Here is a 26,231-nt window from a genome sequence, read left to right as displayed (position 1 = left end):
TATATAGTTAGGGGGTGTGTGGGGGGGCGAAGCCCCCCCACTTAATTTCATATGATATTATTAACTTTTGATGTAATATTGCTTAGTGAAAGAAAAGTAAGTGGGGGGCTTCACCCCCCACATTGTGGGGGACTGTGCCCCCCACACCCCCCAACTATATATTCTAACTCCAGGGTCGCACTACAGTGGGGAAGGGGGCATATTCCATTTTCTTGCTAATAATACTTGTCAGTCAAATGAAGTGTCGGGCAAATGAAGTGTCAGGCAAATGAAATTTCAGTCATTTGGTCTCAGACAAATGGGTGTCAGGCAAATGGGAGTTAGGTCAAAAGAAGTAGACCCCTATATATATATATATATATATATATATATATATATATATATATATATATAAAATGTTTATATATTCCCAAGTTCCTTTGAATACCTTTGTTGAATAGAAAGTGAAAAGTGTGGGCTAGATATCACCATGGGAAACATATTTCTTTAGAACTAAAAACTGCCTTTTCTCTGATGCAGAGTTTTATTAAAAAATATAAAATTATCATTTTCAGGAAGGGTTAACTTTTCAAGTTGAAAATTTATTCTTACTGATGTTTTTTTTTTTTCCAAAATATATGCTGATACTACCTGATATCAGTTGGTAGTCCAAAGGAAGAATATGGTCCTTTTTGTGAGGGAGTTCTCCTGCAATATCTTGGGAGGTTTGACTATACTCCAGTTCAATTATGGTTAATAAACATACAGGACTCTATATTATCTTTTTTACATTCATGAGTCAACTGCAATGGATGGAACAATGTGGTAGATACTATACTGTTTAAAATGTTTAATTTGTTTGACAGCTTCGACTTTCAACTTGCTATGGATTTTTGGATAACTCACATGATGTACATATAGGTATACTACAATTATTATCAAAAATAAAAAGATCCAATTCCCAAAGTTCATTTTCCATGGTATTGGATGTCCTTACATTCATACCTTAAATGGTGAAAGAATACTGGAAATTACACCAAGGTTTATTTCTCCCCAGACTTTAATTCTTTAAAATAATGTGAAGTTCAGGGAGTATGTGGCTCATTCCATTTCTACCTGGTCTGATCTATCTTGGGAAAGGAAAAAAAAATTTGTATGATAACTTCAGGGTTATGTCTCATTATTAGGAGATTTGGGCTAAATTATAAGAACAAGTATGTACAACACATTCTGAAGTAATCAATACAAATTTTGCAAAGTGGAACTTGGAGCAAACTCTATCAAAAGCTGATTATCACATTTCAACATTTATGGAAGTAGACATACTCCTAATAAAATACAGAAATGGGTTATAAAGCTGAATTTTTTCATAGAGTATATTTATTTCCTAAAAGACTGGGATGGATATATAATCATTATGTGTACTGGTATTAGAGAGGAGGTTTTTTGACAACATGGTGAAACTAGCAATGTGTTTGAAAGGGTTCTCTAACATATCATGGAACGCTTAGCGAACACCTAATCATCAAACTCTATTCACCAAACTACCTATTCACCAAACTGGAAATCATTGAAATGTTTTAGTTGGCCAACACTGCGAAAAGTAAACTTTTTTTTACATTTTTGCAGGGGGCTACTCCCCCCTTCACCCCCCCATGGTGGGGGGCTGCACCCGCTACAGTCCCTGTGAATTAAATACATCAACACTGAGATTGCACTACAATAAGATAATAGGTAAATCACAGCCAGTCGGCATGTTAGTCAGACCCTTTTTTTCATGATGGCTAAGTAAAATCTTTCGATGATTTCCAGTTCGATGATTAGGTAGTTCAGTGATTAGTGTTCGACAATTAGGTGTTTGATAAATTAAGCATTCAATGATATGCACCCATTTGAAACTGGTAGGATACAATGTGTCATCTTAGAGTCTTTTTTATTATTCATTGCTTGTACATATGATATATTTCTTTACATATTACCAAAATCCTGTTAATTCAGAGTAATGTTTACTGATAAGTTTAACAACCAAAATAGTCACTCTTTCTGTTGCGCTATGAGTTTTTCCTGTCCCCTTAATGAATTTACTTTAATGAATTCATACATGATGAACCTTTAGATGTTAGTTTTGAATGAGATGAGATTTTTTTTTCTACATGGTTTGGAGGAAGGTGGATGAAGAGAAGCATCTTCTTTGTGTCATCATTCCTGCGAAATTTATATCATGGTGTGAAATTTCTATAAGTAAAGTAAAAAAAACTAGGAAGATGCTAACAGCTCAGGGGGGCCTTTGTAAGTCTAGCCAAGTGAAATTCCCAAGCACTACTTGTTCCTTATTATATAGTGCAAATAGTCACGTTACAGTTTTGGGGCACATCAGCGTGCTGTGAGACACAGATGTCACCCAGGGATAAATTTATGGTTTCCCCATCCAGTTATCTGATTGTGTTTGAACTGGATCAGGGAAATATGTTTTTACATGGATGGGAAGCCTGTTCCAGAGCAGCGGAAGCCTTTATGAAATGTATCTCTCTCTCCAACATGTCCTTTTTAGATTGCTGAAAAGGTTAAAATCCCTAGCGGGTGTTTCTAATACTATTGTTTTTACAGATACGGAGCAGGTTTATTAGTACAGGGTCTGAGGAGGCCTTAAAGGCTAGGCAAAGATAACCCCTTAGCAATCTAAAGGAGATTGAGAATAGGGAGAGTGATCTAAGGCAGTCCAACGAATTCACATGTTTGACTCCCTGGATTTTGTAAGGAATTTGTGTGTGTTCAACTTAAAGTAAGTGCCTTTGCAGGTACATACCAAAGAGAGCATTGTACTCTACTACTGGCCTAATAAGGGCCAAGTACAAAGAGGGTTTAGCCTCACTGGACCTGAATACAAGGCTCTTACTTATAAGCTGTAATGTATAAAATGACTTTATAATTGTGGTGGGACATGTATTGTTCAAAGGACAGAAGACTATCCACATAAGTTCACAGATCCCTGACCACTGTTTCTACCTTAAGAGGTATGTTGCCAATGTTGTACCTTTGGGGGGGGGGTAATTTACCATAGGAGATGATTATGCAATCTTTTTGCATTTAGTTTGAGACCTTCCTGGAGGATATTTGTGTCTTTAGGGGATTCAGATGGCCTAAACTTGCAGTCATCCACAAACTTGGTCAACCACAGCCCATTTGTATTAGCCTGGATATCCAAGAATTAAATGCCAAATGGGAGTGGTCCTAGTACTGATCCCTGGGGAACTCCACTTGTGACTAGCCTTTTAGTGGTGGTGGAGTCATTTATTCTTATCTCTTGTGTCTTCTCTGAAAGCCAGGTGGCTACCATGCAGGTGGCATACAGGTTTATTTGCATTTTTTTTTCAATTTTTCAACTATACCTAAGTGAAGAATAGTGTTGAAAGCACTTGGCCAAGTCTAAATAGGCCATTTGAGCTGATTTGTCCACATCCATGGCCTTTGAGACCTTACATAAGTTCACCAGATTTAGCAGGCATGACCTCCCCTTGACAAATGAAAACTGACTAGGGCCCATTGCTTGTAGATTTTTTATGACTTTGCATATAGCATCCATGACCATTCTTTCCATGGCTTTACAGATTAGACTGGTTAGATTAATGGGTATATATGTACCATATCACTAGAGGGGTCATCCTTATGTAGTGGAATGACAGTTGCCATTTTCCAGTCCATGGGCACAAAATTTAGGACCTGTTCTCTTGTGATAGCAGGTGGTATGGAGGGGAGGGGGGTGAGTGGACTGACGTTTGCATGCCAATAAGTTTGCCGTTTCATATGGTATGATAAACATGATGCTATTTATTATCAGTTAGGCACACTGCTGTGTTACCTTTCAGTTTCCTAAAATAGCTGAAGAACGCCTTATGGCTGTCTTTAGTTTGAGAGGCTATTTTCAACGCAAATTTTGATTTAGTAGTTTTGACTAGCCTCCTTATCTGCTTGTTAAGATTTGATTGTGTTTTTATATTTACTGTGTGTAGCCATGATTTTTTTTCTCATGTTGTACAGCTTGTTTATGGCTATGGTCCACCAAGTTTGTTTATTTTTGGAGATTTCATTTTGCTACTTCCAAGTGGGAACAGCCACCTCTACATGGTGGTAGAATGCCTGGGAGAAGGATTCAGAATAGGCAACCAAGTTAGCTTGACCACAAACCAGAACAAATAAATAAAATATGACCAGCCACAGATTCCAAGCAGATTTATTACTCAATACAAAAATAGATCTCTTCTCTCTCTGACGTCTCGGCTGAAAAAGCCTTCAAGGAGTAAAGAAACATCTTAAAAGAGCATGCCTAAATACTAAAAATGATAACAATAAAACAATTAGGCAATTAAACAATTAAATTAACAATCTCCAATTTAACTCTTCATTCAACCCATGTGGGTATAAAGTATCAAACTTAAGAATATATACTGCTTCTTTAAACAGAAGCAGTTTTTTAAGATTACTCATATCATATAATGACACATTTATTTTTTCTAAAATAGTGCCTTGTAACCCTTCATTATTACTACTATGAAACTGTTGAAAATGTGTTGCGATAGAACTTTCAAATTTCTGGTTAAAAATATCCCTTGCATGCTCCAATAATCTAACTTTAATGCCCTCTTTGTTTCCCCAATATGAAATACATTTCTGAACATTTAAGAGCATACACCACACCTACAGTATCACAAGAAAAATTGTTCCAAGTTTGAGATGAAATATTGTTAATACTAGAAAAACTTTGAACTATAAATTTACAAGCTTTACTTTTATTACAACAGATAGTTCCTGTAGAATATAAGCTATGTGGTACTTTAATAGATGGCAAACAAAATCTACCCTTAACTAAAAAATTATGAATATTTCTCCCCCGTCTGAAACACCAAGATTGGCATTCAACCAAGAAGAGACATTTTTTTAAAGAGCACAGGTATTTCCAATAATATTTTACCTGTCCTATAACTATATTACTAAAACATCCATAAGTTGTTACAAAATAAATCATGCCCTTGTCATTTCTATTCCCAGATTTAAATGGGACTACAGAATATCTACCATTATTATGTTGTCCTATAGTTGAAACATTACACAATTTATTCCAACTCTTTTCCAATAAGCTATAACTATAGCCTCTATTACCAAACGTATCAACAGTTGTTCTTAATTCCCGTCTGAAATCTCCAATGTTGTTACGTAATCTAGAAATCCTAAGCATCTCACCAAATGGGAGTGCTGCAATAGCATGAGAAGGATGACAACTGTCACCATGAACATACTGTGTACCACAATCAAATTTTCTATGCACAGAAGTGGAAAGTTCAGTGCCATATTTAATACTGACAACCACATCCAGAAAGGGAATACACGTGCCTAGCTTAAGGCCATCAAATTGCAAACCATACCTATTATTATACAACATTTCAAGAAAATAAGATACCTTTTCTGAACCACCTTCAGCTATAAAAATTAAATCATCAATATATCGGAAATACCTAATAACATGGTCACAAAAATATTTATTTGTATATATATATATATATATTCACTCTCAAAAAGACCCATACATAAATTGGCATACATGGGGTCAAATGCAGCCCCATAGCTGTGCCCTTTTTCTGCCTATAAAGGTCATTATTAAATTCAAAAAAATTATGAGTAAGACAAAAATGAACTAATTCAACTATATATTCCGTTACTAGTGAACTGCCTAAGAAAAATGTTAAAGCTTCCAAGCCAAAATTGTGGCTAAGATTTGTATAAAGACTTTTAACATCAATAGTAAAAAAATACATATTGTCATTCCATTTGACATCACTTATTTTAGCCAAAAAATCAAATACATCACGTATATAAGAAGGCAAAGTATAAACTACAGGTTCTAAATAACTATGCAAAAATGAACCCAACTTGTGAGTAAAATACTCACAGCCTGAAACTATAGGTTTCCCGGGTGGATTAACTAAATTTTTATGTATTTTAGGGAGACAATAAAAATGGGCCATTCTGCATCCATCTTGTTTAAACTTCTTTTTTACACCTGTATCAGAAAAATATCCAAGCCTATTACCTTTGTGTAATAACTCACTATATTCAACTAAAGCTTGTTGATAGATCGACAAGTCAGTCTTATCATATGCCTCTTTATCCTCTAGATGTTTCATGCGCATATCTAAATAATGAGTATAATGCATAATAACCAACTTGTTTCCCTTATATGAGGGTTTAATAACAATCTCCCTCATTTTACTTAGATTCTGAAGCGCTTCCCATTCCATAGCGGTTAAATTCTAATTAACTAAATGTCTATTCCTGTTAAAATCAGAAAGCGCATCTTCTATCCCATAATTTAACATGTTTGAACAGTGGACTACTTCTTCATTCAAGAAAGGCGGTAAAAAATCACTACCTGCACAGACATTATGTGTGTCTAATTTACAATAGGCATTAGGCAGACTGTCAGAGTCACATGTATAGAAGCTTTCACATGAAGTATTCATACTTCCATCATTGTTAATTAAATCGGCTTCTATATGGGAATCTTTAAAAAAATAATTTAAATGTAGTTTCCTACTAAATTTAAATACATCACATTTAATATCATGATTTCTGGGAAGTACAGTAGGAATAAACTTTAAACCACGGTTTAAAACCACCATTTCACAGTCAGTAAAAACATGTCCAGATAGATTAATGACATAGCTGTCCTGAGAGGATAAGAAATTATCTTTCACCTCTTTTATATCCCCTCTGGGGATAGAAGTCCCTTTGAAGATATTCTTGTTGTTCACAAGTCCATTTTGTACCCTGCTTACCTCCCCTATAACTGTTGTTGACATTCCAAAAAGTTTGCTGAAAACGTTCCATTTGTTGTGCAGGCGGTAAGACAGGGTATTCATCTTGAATATCCAACTCTTCTTCTCCCGATGTAAAATGACCATCTGAGAATGAGGAATTATATAAATATGGGCCATCTCCCTGTCTTTAGAATCTCACATGCTGACAAGCTTTCTTCCGATTGGCTCTAGAGATAAATGCCTTGCCATTCTCATAGTCACGGAGATCTCAAATTAGTTTGCGTTTTTTCCTATCCACCAGTTCTATTTCATAATTCTTAAGTTTAACATTAATGTCATTTAAGAAAGCATCAAGAACATGTGCATATGTCCCTGTAGAGATAGTATTGCAAACTTTTTTAATCTGGTCCTTTAACTCAAGTTGTTTTACCCTGTCACGATCTAACAGGATATTCACCCATTCCAGCGTACACCTATGTGCTGCTGCTACCCGGTGTTTATGAAATTGCACATCAGCAGCATTCTGTAGATCAAAGTGCAGAGTTGGATCTTTAAAAACTCTCAACCCTCTCGGTGTAATGTCTAAATCTATATATTTTTGCAGTCAGGACATATTGAAGAAAGTAGATGTCTCTTTTCAAATAAACTTTTCTAACTGATCAAAAAGAGACTTACTTTCTTCTGACATAGATGTAGGTAATTTTCTTCCAACAGTATCGAACGGATTTTGGCAACGTTTATTCCTGTCCTGCTCCCATTTGTCCCATGTAGTAGTAGCTGTAGAGCCATTCACAGCCCCATGATTTACTTGTAAATTACAGTCTGGAACAGAGTTAAGAAAATTATCCAAAGATAATTGGGAGCCATCACCAATAGTCTCTCGAAGTACATGAGGCAAGTTGAAATGTGGGTCTGTGGCCATAAAAACAAAGTAGTTTCACCACAAACCAGAACAGATAAATAAAATACGACCAGCCACAAATTCCAAGCAGATTTATTACTCAATTTCCAGCTTTTAATGTCCCCCATTTGCTGCCGTAGCAATGGTCCTGTCTGTACTGTTTCATCATCTGTGCCTTCAGTTTTTCATTCCATTCCCACATTTGATGAAATCCCTATTCAGAGTCTGCTTGCAATGTAACATTGTCTGTATACAGCAACTTTATCAATCAATCTGCCCCAACTAATTTGCAAATGTAGTTCATCACCACTATGAACAGCAGTGGACTCAGAGTTGAGCCCTGATGCATCGTCACTACCACTGGGAACCCCTCTGAGTCCAAACATGGTCAGCATTTGTGTCACTGGGTCCTTGTACATAGTCTGCACTAATTGTACCATTGTTTCTAGGATGTTAAACCATTGCAGGGCTGCCCAAAATCAGCTTTCTTGGGACCTTATATGCTTTCTTCAGATCTAGGAATGCCCAATTGAACTCTTTACTCATCTATAGCTTCTTTTCAACTGCCTGTCTGCCTGCAAACATTGGGTCAGTTGTGCGACATTCTGATCTGAATCTGAGCTTCTCATCTCCCATCTTACCTTCTATTACTTAGTGCATTCATTAATCAATCACCATCTCCAGAACTTTTATGCAATGTGAAAGGAATTTGAAAACTGTGTATTACCCACAGTTGTAAATGTTCTTTTTGTTCTTGTACATAGGCACTAGAATGTTTATTCTCCAGTCATCTGGGATAATCCTTTCTCTCCAAATCGCAATGAGTACCCTCAGAGTCATTTCTCCCCTATCTTTCAAACGTGTTGATCATATCCATTATGACCTCATCTCAGCCCGCTACTTTCCAAATTTCATTTTATTTAGTCTTATTCTTACATCATCTAGGGTGGGCTCTTCCTATTTCTTCATAGGCTGTGTCTGAGGCAGTACAGCTTCTATGGGACTTTCTTGTTCAGAAGCTGCTGGAAGTACTCCTTCCATTTGCCTTTGGTGTCCTGTGGACTGGTGAGAAGTTTTTTACTGACATTCATTACTGAATGGTGTTTGAGTGTCTTTATCTTTTTGTCTTTGCCTTGCAACTTGATAGAGCTTCTCTGTGCCATCTGCTGAGTCACTTTCCAGAAGTTGGTAAAGTGCATCTGATGCTGTGCTCTCTGCCATTATGCCTGCTCTGTCAGCCTTGATTAACCAATCAGTATTCCTTTTTCAGTCAGTCTGTCTTTTCTGTCACCCACTTCTTCATGCATTCTTCCTTCTGATAACTTTCTGGACTCTTGCTTTTCATGACCAGCTTTCCTTCTGTACCCTTTTCTATACTTTGCTCAGCTGCCTATTTTTTCTAAGGTCTTCACATGCTGTTTTGACATGCAGACATTCTTCTTTGACTCCACCTATTTCCTCCTCTTCCTGAGGTGCTAAAGCCTTGAGTATTTCTTTAAAATCTTGCATATTTGCTGCAGTCTACTTTCAGACTTGTCTCTGTTGACTTTAGAGCCCACTCTGATCTTGTAGGCCATCTGTTTCACTTGGGATGACTTTGCAAGCTCTGAATCTACCCTTACTTGAAGGAAGTCTGCCAGAGTTGCATGCTGACCACTCTTGTATCTGATCTATGACCATGTGTTTAAGATCATTGGTGAGATACAGTGCTTGATTACCAAGTTGTGTACTTGGCTAAGAGATAAATTGATGTGATAATTCTTTGGATTATCTTTGACTAGCCACACTTATAGCTGTATGGTGTGCATAGCTCTCAACCTCTAATGCAAGAAATCTTGACAAAGCTAAAAATAATGGTTGGACAAAGGCCTACAAATCGAGACAGTTTTAAATATTGATTTTATAAGTTAGGAAGTTAAAACAGCAGATTGTGTATAAGCATGTATTTCCGGAGTGGTGCAAAGTCTGAAAATTAAATGTCTGCCATTATTTAAGTACCTCAATCTTCAATAATTTGCCAGAAAATACACACATTTTATGAGGAACAGACCAAATCAATGAGGCAAGAATATGGATATTCTGTGAAAAGTATGATGGTCTCACTCAGTTGATAAACCCAACAAGACCACACACAACCTAAATCAGTGAGAACATGCAAGCCTGAATATGTTCAAGTGTTCCAAAAAATATCAGATTAGGAGGACTTGACGTAGACATCATCACTGACAACTGACCTGCAGTTACTGTGCAGGAACACAGAATAATTCAGAGAATGAATATCGTTTTTATCTGAAGGAATATAAGGGAGTTTGGAACATGACAGCTGCCACTTGATCATACTGCCAATTGCCTTAATTCATTGTTTATGGATCTCTGAAAAAAGCATGACACTCTTTCACAATGGGCAGAGTGAAGAACTTGTCACCCCCTGATCCCCTGATTATCATTCCCCTGATCAAGGCCATTATGTCTAAAACATCACAAGGAATTTCAAAGGAAAAGCTGAACTCATCGGATATCATGAGGCTCAAAAACCATGCAAAAATTCTCTCTCACAAAAACATCAAATGTTTTAAGCAACAATGTGTGCAGTCTAATAACAAACAATCTGCTATAATAAAGAAAAGTTTCTTAATACTGACAAAATGTAGTCCTTCACCATTTTGTTACATGAGTTGACTCTGAAATTGCTACTCAGTTTGGAGAATTTATTTCATGATACAGAACAAAAGATATTCGTAGCTAATCAAAAGACTTAGGCTCATGTACAGTGAGTGACTTGCCTTCCCAAAACCAGAGCAGTGGAAGGCAATGGGGGCCCCTGGCCGAAGTGCTAGCCATTATGAGATGCAAAGGACACTGTAGAAAAGCTGCCAGTCAGTTCTTGCAAGCAGTCAGCTTAAGCAGTCTTGATTCATGATCAGGTCAGCTTAAGCAATCTTGATCATGAATCATATCTGCTTAAACGATAGTCATTTTTTGAGTTACCAATTGTAGCAAATAGCTATATAACTCTTTGTGGCTTTCCAGTTGCCCGCCCATACTGTAAATTTGTTTTGTGACACTCCTCCCAGTCTAGTGTCATTAGCTCATTCTACCTAATACAGAAAAAACATTTGAAAAGGCCAACCCACTTAGGTTCTTAACCTTGGATTATCCTCTGTTCCTGCTTTCTCCCTTTCCAGTTTACTAAAATAAAAACTTGCTAGAATCTCATTGTGTTCTGACTGAGTGTGCTTCTCAGCTGATAAGTATATTTTGGGCACTTTTTAACTGTTCAGAGTTGAATAAAACAATAACCAAATTCAGTTTAGAATACAGTTTGAATAAATTACATTTATTTAAACTGTATTTGCTCTAATATTGCTACACACTCAAGTGTACTAGCTTGCACTGCACCCAGATTGTTTTTAGTGCTGTTTTAGCTGCTTTTCTGTAAAAAAAAAAAAATAAAATAATTCTGAGCTTGTTTCATAGGTTCATAGGTGTGTACTAGGCTAATGGCCCTGGGGTCTTTACAAGCTTAGCCATAGGATTACCCTGGCATAGTTCCACCCAACCTTAGTTCTCATTGCCTCTGTTGAGTAAAGCCACTGGAGTTAGCCCCGGGGTGAATTATCCTGCCTTTCCTGTAACTTGTCTATTCCAGATACAGATTTGCTGTATCCAGGACTAGACCTTCTGTGTTGAAGGGAAGCCTTTTATCTTATCAATGGGAGAGGTAAGCACTAGGTAGCCTATCTACCACAAAAGGGGTGGTTTCTGGCCCAGAAATTGTAGTTATTGGCTGTTTGGGCAGTTTTTCCACCTCTCTCAACTTTTCTGTTTTAAAAGCCCAAGTTTTAGCTTGTTTCCTGGTTTTCCTGTAAATAATCTAGTCCAGATACAGATTTGCTTTATCCAGGACTAGCCCCCCCCCCAAGCCTTTCTGTGTTGGAGGGAAGCCTTCTAGCTTATCAGTAGTACTGGTAAGCACTAGGTAGCCTATCTACCACAAGGGGAGTGGTTTCTGTCCCAGAAATTGTAGTTATTGGCCATTTGGGCAATTTTTCCATCTCTCTCAAATTTTCTCATTTAAAAGCCCATGTTGAGCTTGTTTCCCACTTTTCCTGTAACTAGTCTAGTCCAGATACAAATTTGCTGTATCCAGGACTGTTTGTAAGTTTCTGAGCCCCCCAAGCCTTTCTGTGTTGGATGGAAGCCTTTATCAGTATTAGTGGTAAGCACTAGGTAGCCTATCTACCACAAGAGGAGTGGTTTCTGGCCCAGCAATTGTAGTTTATTGGCCGTTTGGGCAGTTTTTTCCATCTCTTTCAACTTTCTGATTTAAAAGCCCACATTTGCGCTTGTTTCCCACCTTTCCTGTAGCTAGTCTAGTCCAGATACAGATTTGTTGTATTCAGGAATGTTTGTAAGCTTCTGAGTCCCCCAAGCCTTTCTGTGTTGGAGAGAAGCCTTCTAGCTTATCAGTAGGAGTGGTAAGCATATCTGCCACAAGAGGAGTGGTTTCTGGCCTGGAAATTGTAGTTTATTGGCCATTTGGGCAGTTTTTTCCATCTATTTCAACTTTCTGGTTTAAAAGCCTGCATCTGCACTTGTTTCTCACCTTTCCTGTAACTAGTCTAGTCCAGATTATCCAAGACTGTTTGTAAGCTTCTGAACCCTCCAAGCCTTTCTGTGTTGGAGGGAAGCCTTCTAGTTTGTAAGTGGGAGTGGTCAGCACTAGGTGGATTATCTACCGCAAGAGGAGTAGTTTCTGGCCCAGAAATTATAGTTTATTGGCTGTTTGGACAGTTTTTCCATCTCTTTCAACTTTCTGGTTTAAAAGCCCGTGTTTGCACTTTCCCGCCTTTCCTGTAACTAGTCTAGTCCAGATACAGATTTGCTATATCCCGGACTATATGTAAGCTTCTGAGCCCCCAAGCCTTTCTGTATTGAAGGGAAGCCTTCTAGCTTATCAGTGGGGGTGGTAAGCAGTATGTAGCCAATCTACCACAAGAGGAGTGGTTTCTGGCCCAGAAATTGTAGTTTATTGGCCGTTTGGCATTTTTCCATCGCTTTCAATTTTCTGGTTTAAAAGCCCATGTCTGCGCCTATTTCCTACCTTTTCTGTAACTAGTCTAGTCCAGATACAGACTTGCTGTATCCAGGACTGTTTGTAAGCTTCTTTTTTCACATTTTTTTATTTTTCAAATACATTTGAATGAATTCCATAGTATTTATACATAACATCTTAGATAACTATGTACACTATTTACAATAGCCTGACACTATAACAGATCTTAATGTGCACAGTTACTTTATAGGTATGTCCAATCCAGTATCATAGTGTCTGATCAATTGTTGTATAGTGTCAATCAATGATAAGACTTTTCCCCAAGGGTTGTTGAAAAATGGCTTTGGATAAATTCTTAGTTCTTTAATTTTAATTTCCAATAATGCTGTGGTCTTCAATAGGCTGTAGAAGTCTTCCAAAGTTGGTATTGTGTTTGTATTCCATCTTCTTGTTATACACTTCCTTGAAATTGCAAGTATAGTCCATACTAGATACATGTTTGACCTATTCAAATGAGGACATTCGTTCACATTTAATAATACAAGAGCTTTAGTTAAATAAAATGATTCATTAAATAAAGCTGTAGAAAGTTATTAATACCATTCCAAAATGGCTCAATTTTAACACAGTCAAAGAAAATGTGGTTCCAATCTGTATTGAATACTTGCTCACATCTCCAACATATTCCTTTTATGGAAGAACTAACACACTAACACTAACACTGACACCTGCAACAACTGGAGAGGCCACAAAAGTACCTCATAAAGAGGATCCTAGGCCTTAAACATTTGTCCTGTATGGACAGACTCAAAAAACTCCAAATATTCTCTCTCTCATATCGCTTACTTAGAGGCCATCTCTCCTTGACATACAAAGCCATGTCTGACCCAGCTCTGTTAGAAATGCTACATCTAAAGAAATCCCACCACACCACACACTCCAGAGACCTCAACCTTATTACCACAATTAACATGACGTACTGGAGGGACAGGGTCATAACCCAGAGACTGCCCATGCTATGTCAAGCAGAACACCTCGCTGACCCTCTTCAAGAGAAATCTTGATGACTGGATGGGAAATAGAAAATTCACCAAGGGGGGATAACTCCAGTGGCTCTACTCGACAGAGGCACTGGGAACTAAGGTTGGCTGGCATGATGCCAGGGTAATCCTATGGGTAGACTGGTAAAGGCCCCAGGGCCATTAGTCTAGTACACACCTGTGAACCTATGTATCCCACTGTACCTCTGTTTGAACACAAGTATCACTGAACTTCGGTTTGGTGAAACTATAATGCAACAAACTGAATTGCTCCTGCATAATATATTTATTTATGTGCACACATGCTTGTATATCTACAGAGAGAGAAAGCAACAAATGAGCATACTCTTTATTAGGACTCTCACTCACAACAAACCAGATTTCAGTCCACAACAGATCTTCAGTGGTGGTACATACACTTTGGTGGAACATTGTGGTTAAAACAAAAAAGGTGGGATTGTTCAGCCATTAACAAACTAGGACCCTGAAAATACCATAATTAATGACACAAGGCTTGAATAATAGTGGTAAAGATTTTTTTTTATAAATCCACTTACAAATTATATACAAAACAAATGCATGATACTGGAATAAACTCAGTAGTGTAATAATGTGTGTAACTACCAAACTTATATTATTTACACATGGTCACCTATTGTATTGTTTTTTTGTGTGTGTGTGTGTATCTGTCAGTCTATATTTAATGTTTGTAATTAGCCCACATTATAGGTTTTCATTTAATCCAGGTGCATAAATAGCACACAGAGTAATGATCTGGCTGTGGAATGTAGCTATCACGCTCTCAAATGTCTTTGTATTATTTACAATAACCTTCTCTAATCCAGTAAAAGTGACTGTTGCCTCAGAGTATAAAGTACAAGCGCATTACTTTACCAGTTGCACTGCAAATTACTTAAATGTAAACACAGCCTTTGTTTAAAATGGGCTGATGTACCCCCCCCCATAAAATGCTCCACATTTGTATATTAGTATATATTAAAACCATTATATGATGCATGTTAAAAATAAGGAATATTGTTTTCCCTTCATTTCATGTTCCTTTGGTAGACATATTTGCAAAACCTAAACTTTTTCTCTTAAGAAGATAAATAAGGCTTTTGAAATTAGGGAATTTTTTTGTCATGCACCACATAATGGGTTACACATCTAATAATATGCAAGCCGCGGTGGTGGTGCTGCGGTAGCGTTGTCGCCTCACAGTAGGACGCTGTCCGGTTCGATTTTCAGCTAGAGCGTTTTCTGTGTGAATGGGCGTACCTTTGTTGAAGGTTGTGCGTCAGGGCTGGCAACTCGTCACGTAAAAATCAACTGCCAATCAGTAGCGGACCGGAGTTCCGCTGTGGCGACCCCTAACCAACTTAACAAGACTCTTTTTATATTTGTAGCAAGACATTTGCTAGAGTTTTAAACAGATTTTTCTTGCACTTATGTGCTCAACTTGCAGAGAACCTTTCTTATTTCTTTTCTCAATATAGGGTTGAGCTGTGCCACATCGGAAAAAAGGACAGAGTGCTTGATGAGTTTAGCTTGCTACAAGTTCTGCACTGTTATATACTTTTGGCATGTACCTTTAACTCCATGCATTAATTTTTTTGAATTTTATATATTACACAATTTTTTTTCTGTGGAACTGCATTTCATCAAAATAATCTTCAAAAATACATATCAAAACATAGCCCATAACATACTCAGAATGTCTTTACTATGGGTTCTGCAGGGAATATGACAAAACACTATATACATAGAGAAAGAGTTACCATAGGATTAGCTGTGCAAGAAAGACATAGAGTTATCAAATGATTAGTTGTGCATTATGTTAGCTGAATACTGTTTCAAGTGTTTCACTTGATAGAGTGCAGGGTGTGCGTGTATATTTGTGCATTGTCTTAGCTGAATCCTGTTTCAGGTGTCACACTTGGTAGAGTACAGTGTGTGTGTGTGTGTGTGTGTGTGTGTGTGTGTGTGTGTGTGTGTGTGTGTGTGTGTGTGTGTGTGTGTGCGTGCATGCATGTGTGTGTGTGTGTGTGTGTGTGTGTGTGTGTGTGCATGTGTGTGTGTGTATAGTTGTGTATTGTGTTAGCAGACTACTGTTTCACATGTCACACTTGGTAGAGTACAGGATATGTGTGTGTGTACAGTTGTGTATTGTTAGCTGACTACTGCTAACCATAACCTACCCCTACCACCAATCCTACACATTAGATCAGTAAACATCCTTTCCCTAACAGCACCACTATACAAAGTGTCTTGCAAGTCAGTTTTTTTTTAACTTTTGTTACTGTTTACTCCCTTTTCCAATCAGTGTATTTTTGGAATCTGTTTCCAGTGGCTTGGGTAGTTGATGGGCTTATAATGATATTTTTTATGTAGCTGTAAGTCTGTATGACTAATGGTAATATAAATGCATGAGTACTTATTAAGGGGTCTCCTTCCATATTATGATTGTGGGAGGTCTTTGATTAAAGATTGTATGAGGTTTTTATACTACTTAGCAAAAATGTTGCTTATTAGTTTTTTAATATAACCAATCTTAACCTCAATGCTTTACATCCATCCTGCCACAAGACTACACCATTTATTGCCAATTTGTTCATGCTAACAAATATTTACATTATTACAGGATTAGCCCTTCCTCAATTTATGTACTCTTATTCTAGTACATGGTTATTAGCTAAGAACATCAGATCTATACTCATTCAACTTTATTAATTAAGAATGTCAGATCCATACTCCCACTTTAATCAAATTTTTGTGTGCAGTTAGGTATTACCTTCTTTGTCTGACAGCATGGTTTCAGATCAGGTCATAATACATTAAAGGCAATTTACTTCCTCACAGATAAAGTATTTTAGTCTATGGAAAGCAATACTTTTAAGGTTCAATTTCCATGGATCTAAAATGTACACTTGATTCTGTTTACTATAGTTTATCTACAAAAATGCATTCCCTTAGCTTCAGCCCCTCTTTCCTTGTTTGCTTCTGTGATTATCTCAAACAACATTCACTATAACAAAAAAAAAAAAAAAACATATTCAAGAATCAAATGTTTTCTTCAGGCAATTCCTAGTCCTCAGTTTATTCTTGTTTATAAATTGCATAACTTCTATAGTTTCATATGCATTTATTTTACTTCATGCATGTAATCTTATACCGTAGGATGTACACAGTTCCATTTCTAATCAGCAAAGGAAATTTCAGATTACTCTCTCTTCTATAAATGTTTAAGAACCATCTTACACTTAGTGTCTCCAAGACTGCTATAATGATATTCTGCCTTAAACATTTGCATTTACCAAACTCTCAGCTTCCTATTTACACCCAACATTGCTGTTCAATGGGCAAACCAGTAAAAATACATTGAGCTTATAACTAGCACCTTGCTGTCCTTAAAGCTCACACTAAAACCATTTGTAATAAGGTAGTCCATCTTTATGCGGATATCCTTTTCTACTTCTCTCCATCTACTTTAAAAGAAGTGGAAATCAACAAATGACTTCACCTCTGTATGTAAGTACTTTTTATAAACACACATAGCTCCTAAATACTTTCAAAGCTGCAGTGATGCTATTGGGCACCCTGCAAAAACTGAAGGATACTAGTATCAACATAATGGATTTTATTAGGAATAAAGTATCCCATACAGTTCTGCTGATGCCACTGTTTCTACTTGCATTAATCTTTTTCTCATTATACTGAATACATTACAGATAAAATCTGTAACCAACAGTAAGCCTGCTACGTAGTTTCTAATTATCTTAAATGTGAATGTAGATTGGCCCTGGTTAAAGGAGTGCTAATTCCTGGTTTAGAGTATAGTCTCCACCATCTGCTGTAAATTCTGTATATAATGCAAATTGGTTTTAAACCATTACAATAAAATATGCCACTTCCTCAATATAATGATAGGTTATTATTGCATTACAAAGAAAACTGTCAGTTACTTCACAATAATCACTAGAGCTACATTTCTCTTTTCCACCCTTACATTCAAAATTATTCACTATGGATATGGCCCCCTTTCCCCGCTAAATTATCTGTAAGAACTTCCCACTGTGGCCTCCATGACCTTCCTGGACGTGAGCAGTCATCACTAAATGCAATCTTGGGTATTAATTATTACTTCTACAGTATTACATTGGGTTGAAACGGCTAGGCTTAAAATGATCTCCGGATCGATAGCCTAGTAATCTCCTATGACCCTATGAATATTGATGACAGTGGGATATTATGTAGATCATACTTTAGAAAAAGCGGTAATTCAAATGGGCATCTCTAAAGTTGTGCCAAACTGAATCAATCTAAGCAAAAATCTTAGGACAGAGATGGAATACATTGCTCATAAATCAGCTAAAAGCAGTATCCATAGGACATAAATGTTGCTGTTTTAGAGATGCAGTTTAATGATTACATTCCCAAAGATGTACATTGCTAATATATATATATATATATGTACGTTCCTCACACACTTGACAACCTACTGACCATTTGCTGAAATAATAAATTATAATAATGTACTAACTTGATATTGTACATATTGTTCACATGTTCCTTTTACTAACATATATTTATGTTTCAGCTGCCACACTTTACTGCCTACTCAATCTACTTTGTACAAGGCCCACTGTGTTCAGCTTATACAACTAGAGTATCTTATTTTCACATAGTTACTGAAAAGGAGACAGCACATTTTGAAATTTTGTCCAGCAGCGCACAACCTTTCGCCCACTTGAGCATATAAAGACCTAAGTCGATATTGTAAATGTAATATGTATCCTGTATATGTACTATGTAAATCCCCATTTGTCTCTTTTTATGCAACATTTATAATAACTTTTAGAATGCAATTAAATTGTTCAAGGCTACCAGTGAATTACATTTTTTTTGCCACACACCTAGGTCATGGATGATAAAGGTCATTGGATCAGCTCACCAATCCATTTAAAATAAATAAAGGATGTTACTCTGTTTCATATCATTTAACCAAACCAGGTTAGACTGCTATGCCAAAAATGGCTCACTATCTTGGCTGAATGATCTTCTTCTGACTGCCCTCAAATATTCCCATAATGCATATTCTTGGTACAGCCATATGTTGCTTCATTTAACTTTCTCCAAGTTTGAGCATCCCTGCACTACAATAAAAAAGAAGACTATTTCCTTATTACAGTACATTCCTTTCTTCTCTTCTTAGTCATCTTCATAGGTTCACAAGTAAGTACTGGGCTAGCTGCCCTTATGGGCCATTTCAAGCCTAACTAATTTCCCTTTTTGTGCCTGAATTAACACATCTCGTTTGATTAGAAATTGGCCTTACTCATCTCATGGTCAATTAGATATTATATGTTCATAAGTTCATAGATTAGTAATTAGTTAACTGCCCTTGTCAGCCATTTTAAGCCTAGCCAATTACCCCATGTGAGAATAAAACCCTGCACATTCTGTCTGTAAGGCAAACACCTTAACCATTATGCCAACTTTCCCCAATGATAATTTCTGGGATCCTTGCATAGGTAATTTGGACCAATGCATGAGATAAAGTATTTAGGAACTGCCTATATCCATTAGTAGTACATGGGGCAGTCCTGGGGTAAATTTTCTGTTTCCCATCCATAAATCCAAGTTGCACTTGACTATGGACAGGAATGAACTTTGTTTTATGAGAATGGGGAGTCTGTTTAAGAGCAGCAGTATCCTCTGTAAGATATACCTGCCCCTCCAAATTATGCTGTTGATGTTGCAGAAGAGGTTTAGATCTCTAGACCTAGTATTTCTGATGCCATTTGGCTTGTTGATATGCAGCAAAGCCATCAGTATTGGATTGGAGGATGTCTTATATGTCAGACACAGGTCACATTTAGCATCTGTAGGCTACCAAATATAGTGACAGGGCTTTAAGTCAGTTCACTTAGGCCATGTTGTTCCATGTGACTGAACAGTTACTTGGCAAAGGAGTAATTTTACTCCACGAATGGCCTAATAAGGACTGAGTAAGAGAGAACAATGACATCCATAGATTTAGACATGATCCGTTTGTTTATAAGCTGTGCAATATAAAAGGGCCTTCTTACAACAATCGACAGATGTTAACAAAAGTTAGGTCACTATCCATATAAGTTCTGAAATCCCAAAGAACTGGGTTACCTCTTAGGATTGTATTATCAATGTGTGTAGTTCTCTGGGATAAATGACTTCCCAAAGGATGTAGTTATGCACTATTTTGGCATTTAGTTTCAGTCCATGATTTTGAAATCAGTTATTTGGGAGAAGCCTTCATGCAGGATGGCTAAATCATTTGGGGATTCAGTGACTGCTCTTAGCTTGTAGTCATCTGCAAAGTTAATCAGCAAGACTCCTTTGGTATTGGTTTTTACTTCAGAAAAGCAGATGCCAAACATGAGAGGTCCCAGCATAGAACCCTGGGGGACACCACTCGTGTCTGGCATCTTTGTGGAGGTAACTTACCCTATTTTGATTTGCTGCATTCTATCTGTGAGCCCGTTGGCAATCCAGTGGGTGTCATAGGGCTTACTCCCAGTTTATTTAGCTTTTCTACTGTACCCGACTGGTGAATTGTGTCAAAAGCTTTGGCCAGGTCAAGGTATGCAGTGTGTACTGTTTGTCTTCATCCATTGCTTTGGTGACTTTTCAAAAGGATCACCAGTTTGAGTAAGCCTGCCCTTGACTAATCCAAATGGAGACTGGTTCAGTGTTTGGAGGGTCCCGATGGCCTTATTGATTAGTTCCATCATAAATCTTTCCATGACTTTGCATATGAAGCTGGCCAGACTTGTAAGTCTGTTATTGCCTGGGTCTGTGTAAAATCCTTCTTTATGCATGTGAAAGACTGTAGCTGGTTCCCATTCACTTGGTACAAAGCCTGTATGGCAGCTGAGATTGTTTGTTTATTAGGGATGTGGCTAAACTATGCCTCGTGCTGTTTAAGATGCATCCAGGGATACTGTCAGGACCCACTGATGCAGTACTTTTAGCTTCTGATAGCACTTTTAGGACTTGGTCTTGTGTGATAGCTGGAGGTGAGCCAGTTTTGGTATCCGTCTTGAGGGACAGAAGGAGAGGACAGAGGGGTAAAGCCAGAGCTAAGTTTATCAGCCAGACATTTTACTATATGTCAACCTTAGTGTAGGTAACATTCACAATCAGCTAAGCACATTGCTGCACTGTGCTGTGAGAGTCCAAACATAATTTAAAAATGGCAGTGTTATTGTTTTTGGTTTGGATAGCTATTTTAGCCTCAGTCTTGGCTTTGTTGGACTTAAAGATTTTGAATTATATGTTTATTTCAGTGACAAGGACTCTACATTCTGGGAATTGCTCTTCTTACTTTTGGTCAAAATACTTTTCCTTTTATTATAAATCTTTTGATATTATGGTTCCACCATCTGGGTTTTTCTGGGGTTTGCCCTGCGCTTGTTCCTACAGAGTACAGCTGCATCTATGCAGCTGTTTATATGCTGATATAGTACATAGTTTTTTGTTTCCACATATTCAGTGAAGCTTACTGAGTTTAGTGGGAATTTAAAGCTTGAGAATGTATCACGTATGGATAGGTAGTTTGTCTTCAACTTCTAAAGGTATCTTGGATGAAAGGGATCTTTGGTTTCAGTTTTATTTTGAAAGAGACTGCTTTATGGTCAGACAAAACAAGTGCTAAAGATAGCAAAGGACAGTGTAAGATGTTCCCATATTAATAAGGACAAGATCCAAGATGTTACTCCCCCTAGTGGATACTCTGACTAATTGTTCCAGGGCATTTGTATTTCCAAAGTCCAGGAATATCTGTGCTTGTGCACTAGTGGTGGTGTATGTTTCCCGGTCTTTAGTTAGTTTAGATCACCTAGGAAAATAGTTTTGGGTTTAATACTGAGTGATTCTAGTTACTGTAGAAAGGCATTCTAGCTTTCATATGTCATAGAGGGAGTGCTACAGCTAGCTAATATATGGTGCAGGACCTACCTGATAGTTACTTGGACATGAAGATACTCTAGTGCATTATACTTCTTTACCAGCCTTGAAGTGTGTCTCTTCTGGATGAAAACTGAGACACCTCCACCTTTTTCCCCTCCTACACAGCAGCTGATCTAAATGTGTGGAATGTGTTACTGCTCTCCATTGTTTTTAAACCATGTCTCAAACACTGCACAAATTTCTACATCCTCCAGGGTGAGGAGGATTTTGTAGGGAGTGCAGCTTCTTGTTTAAGCTCCTAGCATTGATCAGTAACACCTTCATATTTTCCTTTGTTTTATGTTGGTAGGCTTACCAGGTTGGCATTGTTTAAAAAACGCACTTTGGGGATGGACAATGTCTTTGCCAATAATTACTTAATAATAATTATTGCTGCTCTTTTAAAAACAAATAATTCAGTTATCACAATATGACCTACTCAGCATAAGCATACTAGTGGCAGAATGACTGTATACTGAAAGCCATACTAATGTGGCAAGACTGTTGCACTGGGGATTGTGCAAACATTATGATATTGAAGTTGCTGTTAACACTGGAAACATGATCCACAAAGTATCATAGAAAATGATGACGTTTACATCACATGGGATCACAAATTACCAACAGTTCAAAAGATAAATGCTAGAAAACCAGATATAATAGTCCATGAAAAGAAGACAAAAGTAGCATTTATCATTGAAATCGCCACACCCAGTGACTACAGTGTCTTGCATACAGAGAGACACAAAGTCATAAAATATCAAGATTTGCAGGCAGAAATGAGAGCAATGTAGAAGAAAGATACCCACATAGTTCCAATAGCAGTAGGGGCAACACGTCTTATAAAAAAGAATTTACAGTCATATTTAGATATGTTGCTAATACATGTAACCCTGTACGAATTACAGGAGGAGTTATTACTAGGCACATTGCAGGTACTACAAAGAGCACTTATAGCTGACATCAAAGATTGAAACAATACTAACTTCATGAACTTTAATCGTACTTTGACTTAGGAATGGGAGCCATTCCGTCATGGTATTACAAACCCAAAAGACTTGGATAAGTTAAAAAAGCCATAAACCTCCTTTCATCAAGTCAGTTAAAGAAAAAAAACGTTTCGGTAAAGTAACATCTGAAAATTGGATAGAGCTATCAAATATATTTCTAAAGAGCATACAACTTAAATCTAGCTTTAGAAAAATCTCTTGGAACACCTTAAAGAACATACGCTTGTTAACAGCCATATAGACAAGGGCTACCTTTTACCTTTTCCCTCCTTACAAATATTCCTTACAATACAGGATTGTTTTGTTGAATGCAATTTCTAAATATATTTTGCATGCTTTGAATATATATTTGCATATATTTATTTTTTTCTTTTATTTCAGCTTTTACAATTACTATAAATAAGACATGTTTTAAATGCAAGTTCCTAATGTTTTAGAAATCTTTGGTACTTCAGAATAACTTCATTAGTGTGGTGTTCTTAGCTAAACCATAACAGGAGTTAAGTTTATTTACTGTAGCATTACTGTTCATTATTGCTGATACTAATTTATTTTGTATAGTTTTTCAAAATTTTCTTGTGATTCTCACATGCTGTCAAATTTTATTTCTGGTACTTGTTGTCTTTGTGTTGGAGTTATGGTTGAAAATAGTTTGAAGACCCATCCTGCTGTCTAGTTAACAGATCCACAAATTGCAATTTGATATCTAAAGTTTGTTGATGTACACTCCAAAATCATACCTGAAAATAAATGTATATGCTATACAGTGCACCTGTCTGGTAAACAAAACAAGCAAAGTCAAAATGAGGCCAAACTAGTCTATAATTCAGCTTGTAAGTGATGAAATGACTCCCATCTTTTCTTATTTTGCCAGGTTTGTTTCTTTGTTGGACTCTATTACAATGTTATCATTGGCTGGAGCATCTTCTATTTCTTCCAGTCCTTTCAGTATCCTCTGCCATGGTACGAATGCCCCCTGACAAAAAATGGAACTATTGCTAGTAAGTATATTTCTTAATCCCTTATCCATACACTTCAGCAGTCACCATGTGATTTACTTTAGCATGAATCAAATGTTTGACAGTGTGTTGTAGTCAGTATTATTTCCAAGTAAACACTTTTCAAAAATACCAATCTGCTCCACTAATATTGTTCTGTGGCAGTAATGCTGGATGTATCCTTTTTACCATTATGCATGCTTCACTTTGGAAGAACTATAAACAGATTTTATGATGCTGTTTGATACAGGAGTCTAACAAACATTTTCTATGGACAAAAAAATCACATTGAATCCAGTTTTCTCTCTCTCTCTCTCTCTCTCTCTCTCTCAAGAATCCATGCAATATTTAGCAATTTTACTTATCAAAGAGAGAGAATAAAGTTTTTTGCAGTATAATTCACAGAATCCTTGATTGTCAAACCAGAAACATTGACAGAGAGTACAGGTGATTGGTTTGTGGAAGTTTTCCATTGGATATATGTGCTTTCAGTAATGCTATGTCTCAGATTTTGCTCTTGTCCATAACTTTATGACCATTAAGTTAGCATATTTAGGCAAAAAAATAAAATATGTGGTTATTTAATTTTTCTGATTTTTGATGGAAGTGGAGTTTTGCCTTTTTTAACTAGAGTTGATGTGGAAGCTTTGCTGTTGCAGTTGATGAACTAGGATTTGACGTCTTGTTTCACAAATCCATCACTACCATATAACACCAGTTACACTGCAGTCAATCTAAATACCTGGCCATTTTCACTGGGACAGTCATCCACATCCAGTGTTCACTGCATCTTGATCACCCGGGTATTTAAACTCTATTTCTCCTCAGCTAGTGTAATTAATTGCCCTAATAATTACCCTAATATATATTTCCCCTGGTGTCTATCTGGCTCATTAGCATATTTTATGTTGGTATATCTTTTTCATCATTATCCAAAATATACATTCCTTGATTAATTTTCTTTCATACATTTCCTGTCTAGATAATTATATATATATATATATATATATATATATAATATTTAGTCACATAACTAGTTTTAAGTAGGTCTGTCCCTAATCACTTATTATCTCGACTTTTGAGATTGCATGAAGGGAAATATCCAAAGAACACAAGTTACTAAATTTCTCTCTCTCTCATGGTTTATTCCAGACATCCTCTATGAATTCTTTACACTGATGCTATATCTGCAGCATGATTTAATGTAATGTAACAAAAAAATTGTTCTGATGATGGATAATGGGATGTGATATGAAGATTATGGTTTTTCTTACATCCAGATTTGTGCTACTTATGGAAAACAATAAAACTGAAAAATGGGTACTCGGGTAAATGTATTTTGTTAACAATGAATGCGTATAGAAAAAGCAGTAGAAATAGCCATCTCCAGTAGAAAGAATGCTAAAAGCCGGACTTTGTAATAACTAATCCGGGTTCATCTAGTGGCCTGGGTTCTGCAGAAGCTGGCATGAGGAATGTAGGAAAGGTGTGGAATTTGTTGGCTCACCCACCTAAGGAACATTGCCATGGTTGCTTTACCCCATCTGAACTGGATGGGCTCCCCCACTAGCAAGTCACTGCATATCGCAATTAGCATGAGTGGAAGTGTGCATTCCTAAATAAACAATAACTGAAGTTACAACTATAGCAATGGAGGAGGATGTTGTAGCAATAAAAAAACAAACAAAAAATAACTCATGGCAGATGACATCAACTCACTCAGGGTTGCACTCTTAGTCCCCAGGTGAAAAAATGAGTGGGCGGGCTCATGAAACTGGGCCAGAAATTAATGGGTCAATAGGGGATCCAAGAAAGAAGCTTGGTGGTCATCTTAAGATCTGGGGAAAACACTGTCAAATAAGGAAAGTCTGGAATACAGAAGACCACCTAAAAAGGACAGTATGACAAATGCTGAATATTAGTAGGTAACCACCTATTGTGCTACACCTGTAGAACTGCAGATTTTTCATTTGATACAGAAGGATTTTTTACAACTTACATTCAGTTTATCTTCCACAGAACTGTAATATCCAAAGTAAATGAAACAATGAACACAAAGTACTTAATCATAAGGAATCCAGTCAGTCCCTCCTTGGAGACTCAGAAAGAGGGTTAAAGCAGGAGCTTACCTGAAAACCCTGGAGGCATAGGGCATGACAGCCCACTCAGGTGTTAGTTATGGATTGTACCTAGACAGGCTGTATTTAAGTAGAGGAGAGCAGCAAAGGATACTGGCTTCTTTTGAACTGAAAGCAAAACTGGCAGTGTGTTTTGTTAAATATATGAAAACTGTGCAGGCAGCGCACAATGTGTTTTGTTAAATATATGAAAACTGTGCAGGCAGCGCACAATGTGTTTTGTTAAATATATGAAAACTGTGCAGGCAGTGCACAATGTGTTTTGTTAAATATATGAAAACTGTGCAGGCAGCGCACAGTGTGTTTTGTTA

The 26,231-nt window shown here is 37.0% G+C and overlaps 1 protein-coding gene across 2 annotated transcripts in view; it reads left to right on the top strand.

Annotated features, from left to right (window-relative positions):
• The window catches only part of SLC6A17 (solute carrier family 6 member 17), a 609,379-nt gene that overhangs the window by 262,944 nt on the left and 320,204 nt on the right, over window positions 1-26,231 (top strand). For both annotated transcript variants that reach the window (XM_044076905.1, XM_044076906.1), the window contains exon 4: window positions 23,659-23,785. In XM_044076905.1, the coding sequence (XP_043932840.1) occupies window positions 23,659-23,785 (127 nt within the window). The remainder of the gene's footprint in view (window positions 1-23,658; window positions 23,786-26,231) is intronic.

Source organism: Protopterus annectens, chromosome 7.part0 (genome assembly GCF_019279795.1).
Source record: "Protopterus annectens isolate FY-2018-M chromosome 7.part0, PAN1.0, whole genome shotgun sequence".
NCBI classification, from domain to species: domain Eukaryota; kingdom Metazoa; phylum Chordata; order Ceratodontiformes; family Protopteridae; genus Protopterus; species Protopterus annectens.
The sequence above is the reverse complement of the archived record's forward strand: the minus strand, read 5'-3'. Positions and strand labels throughout refer to the sequence as shown.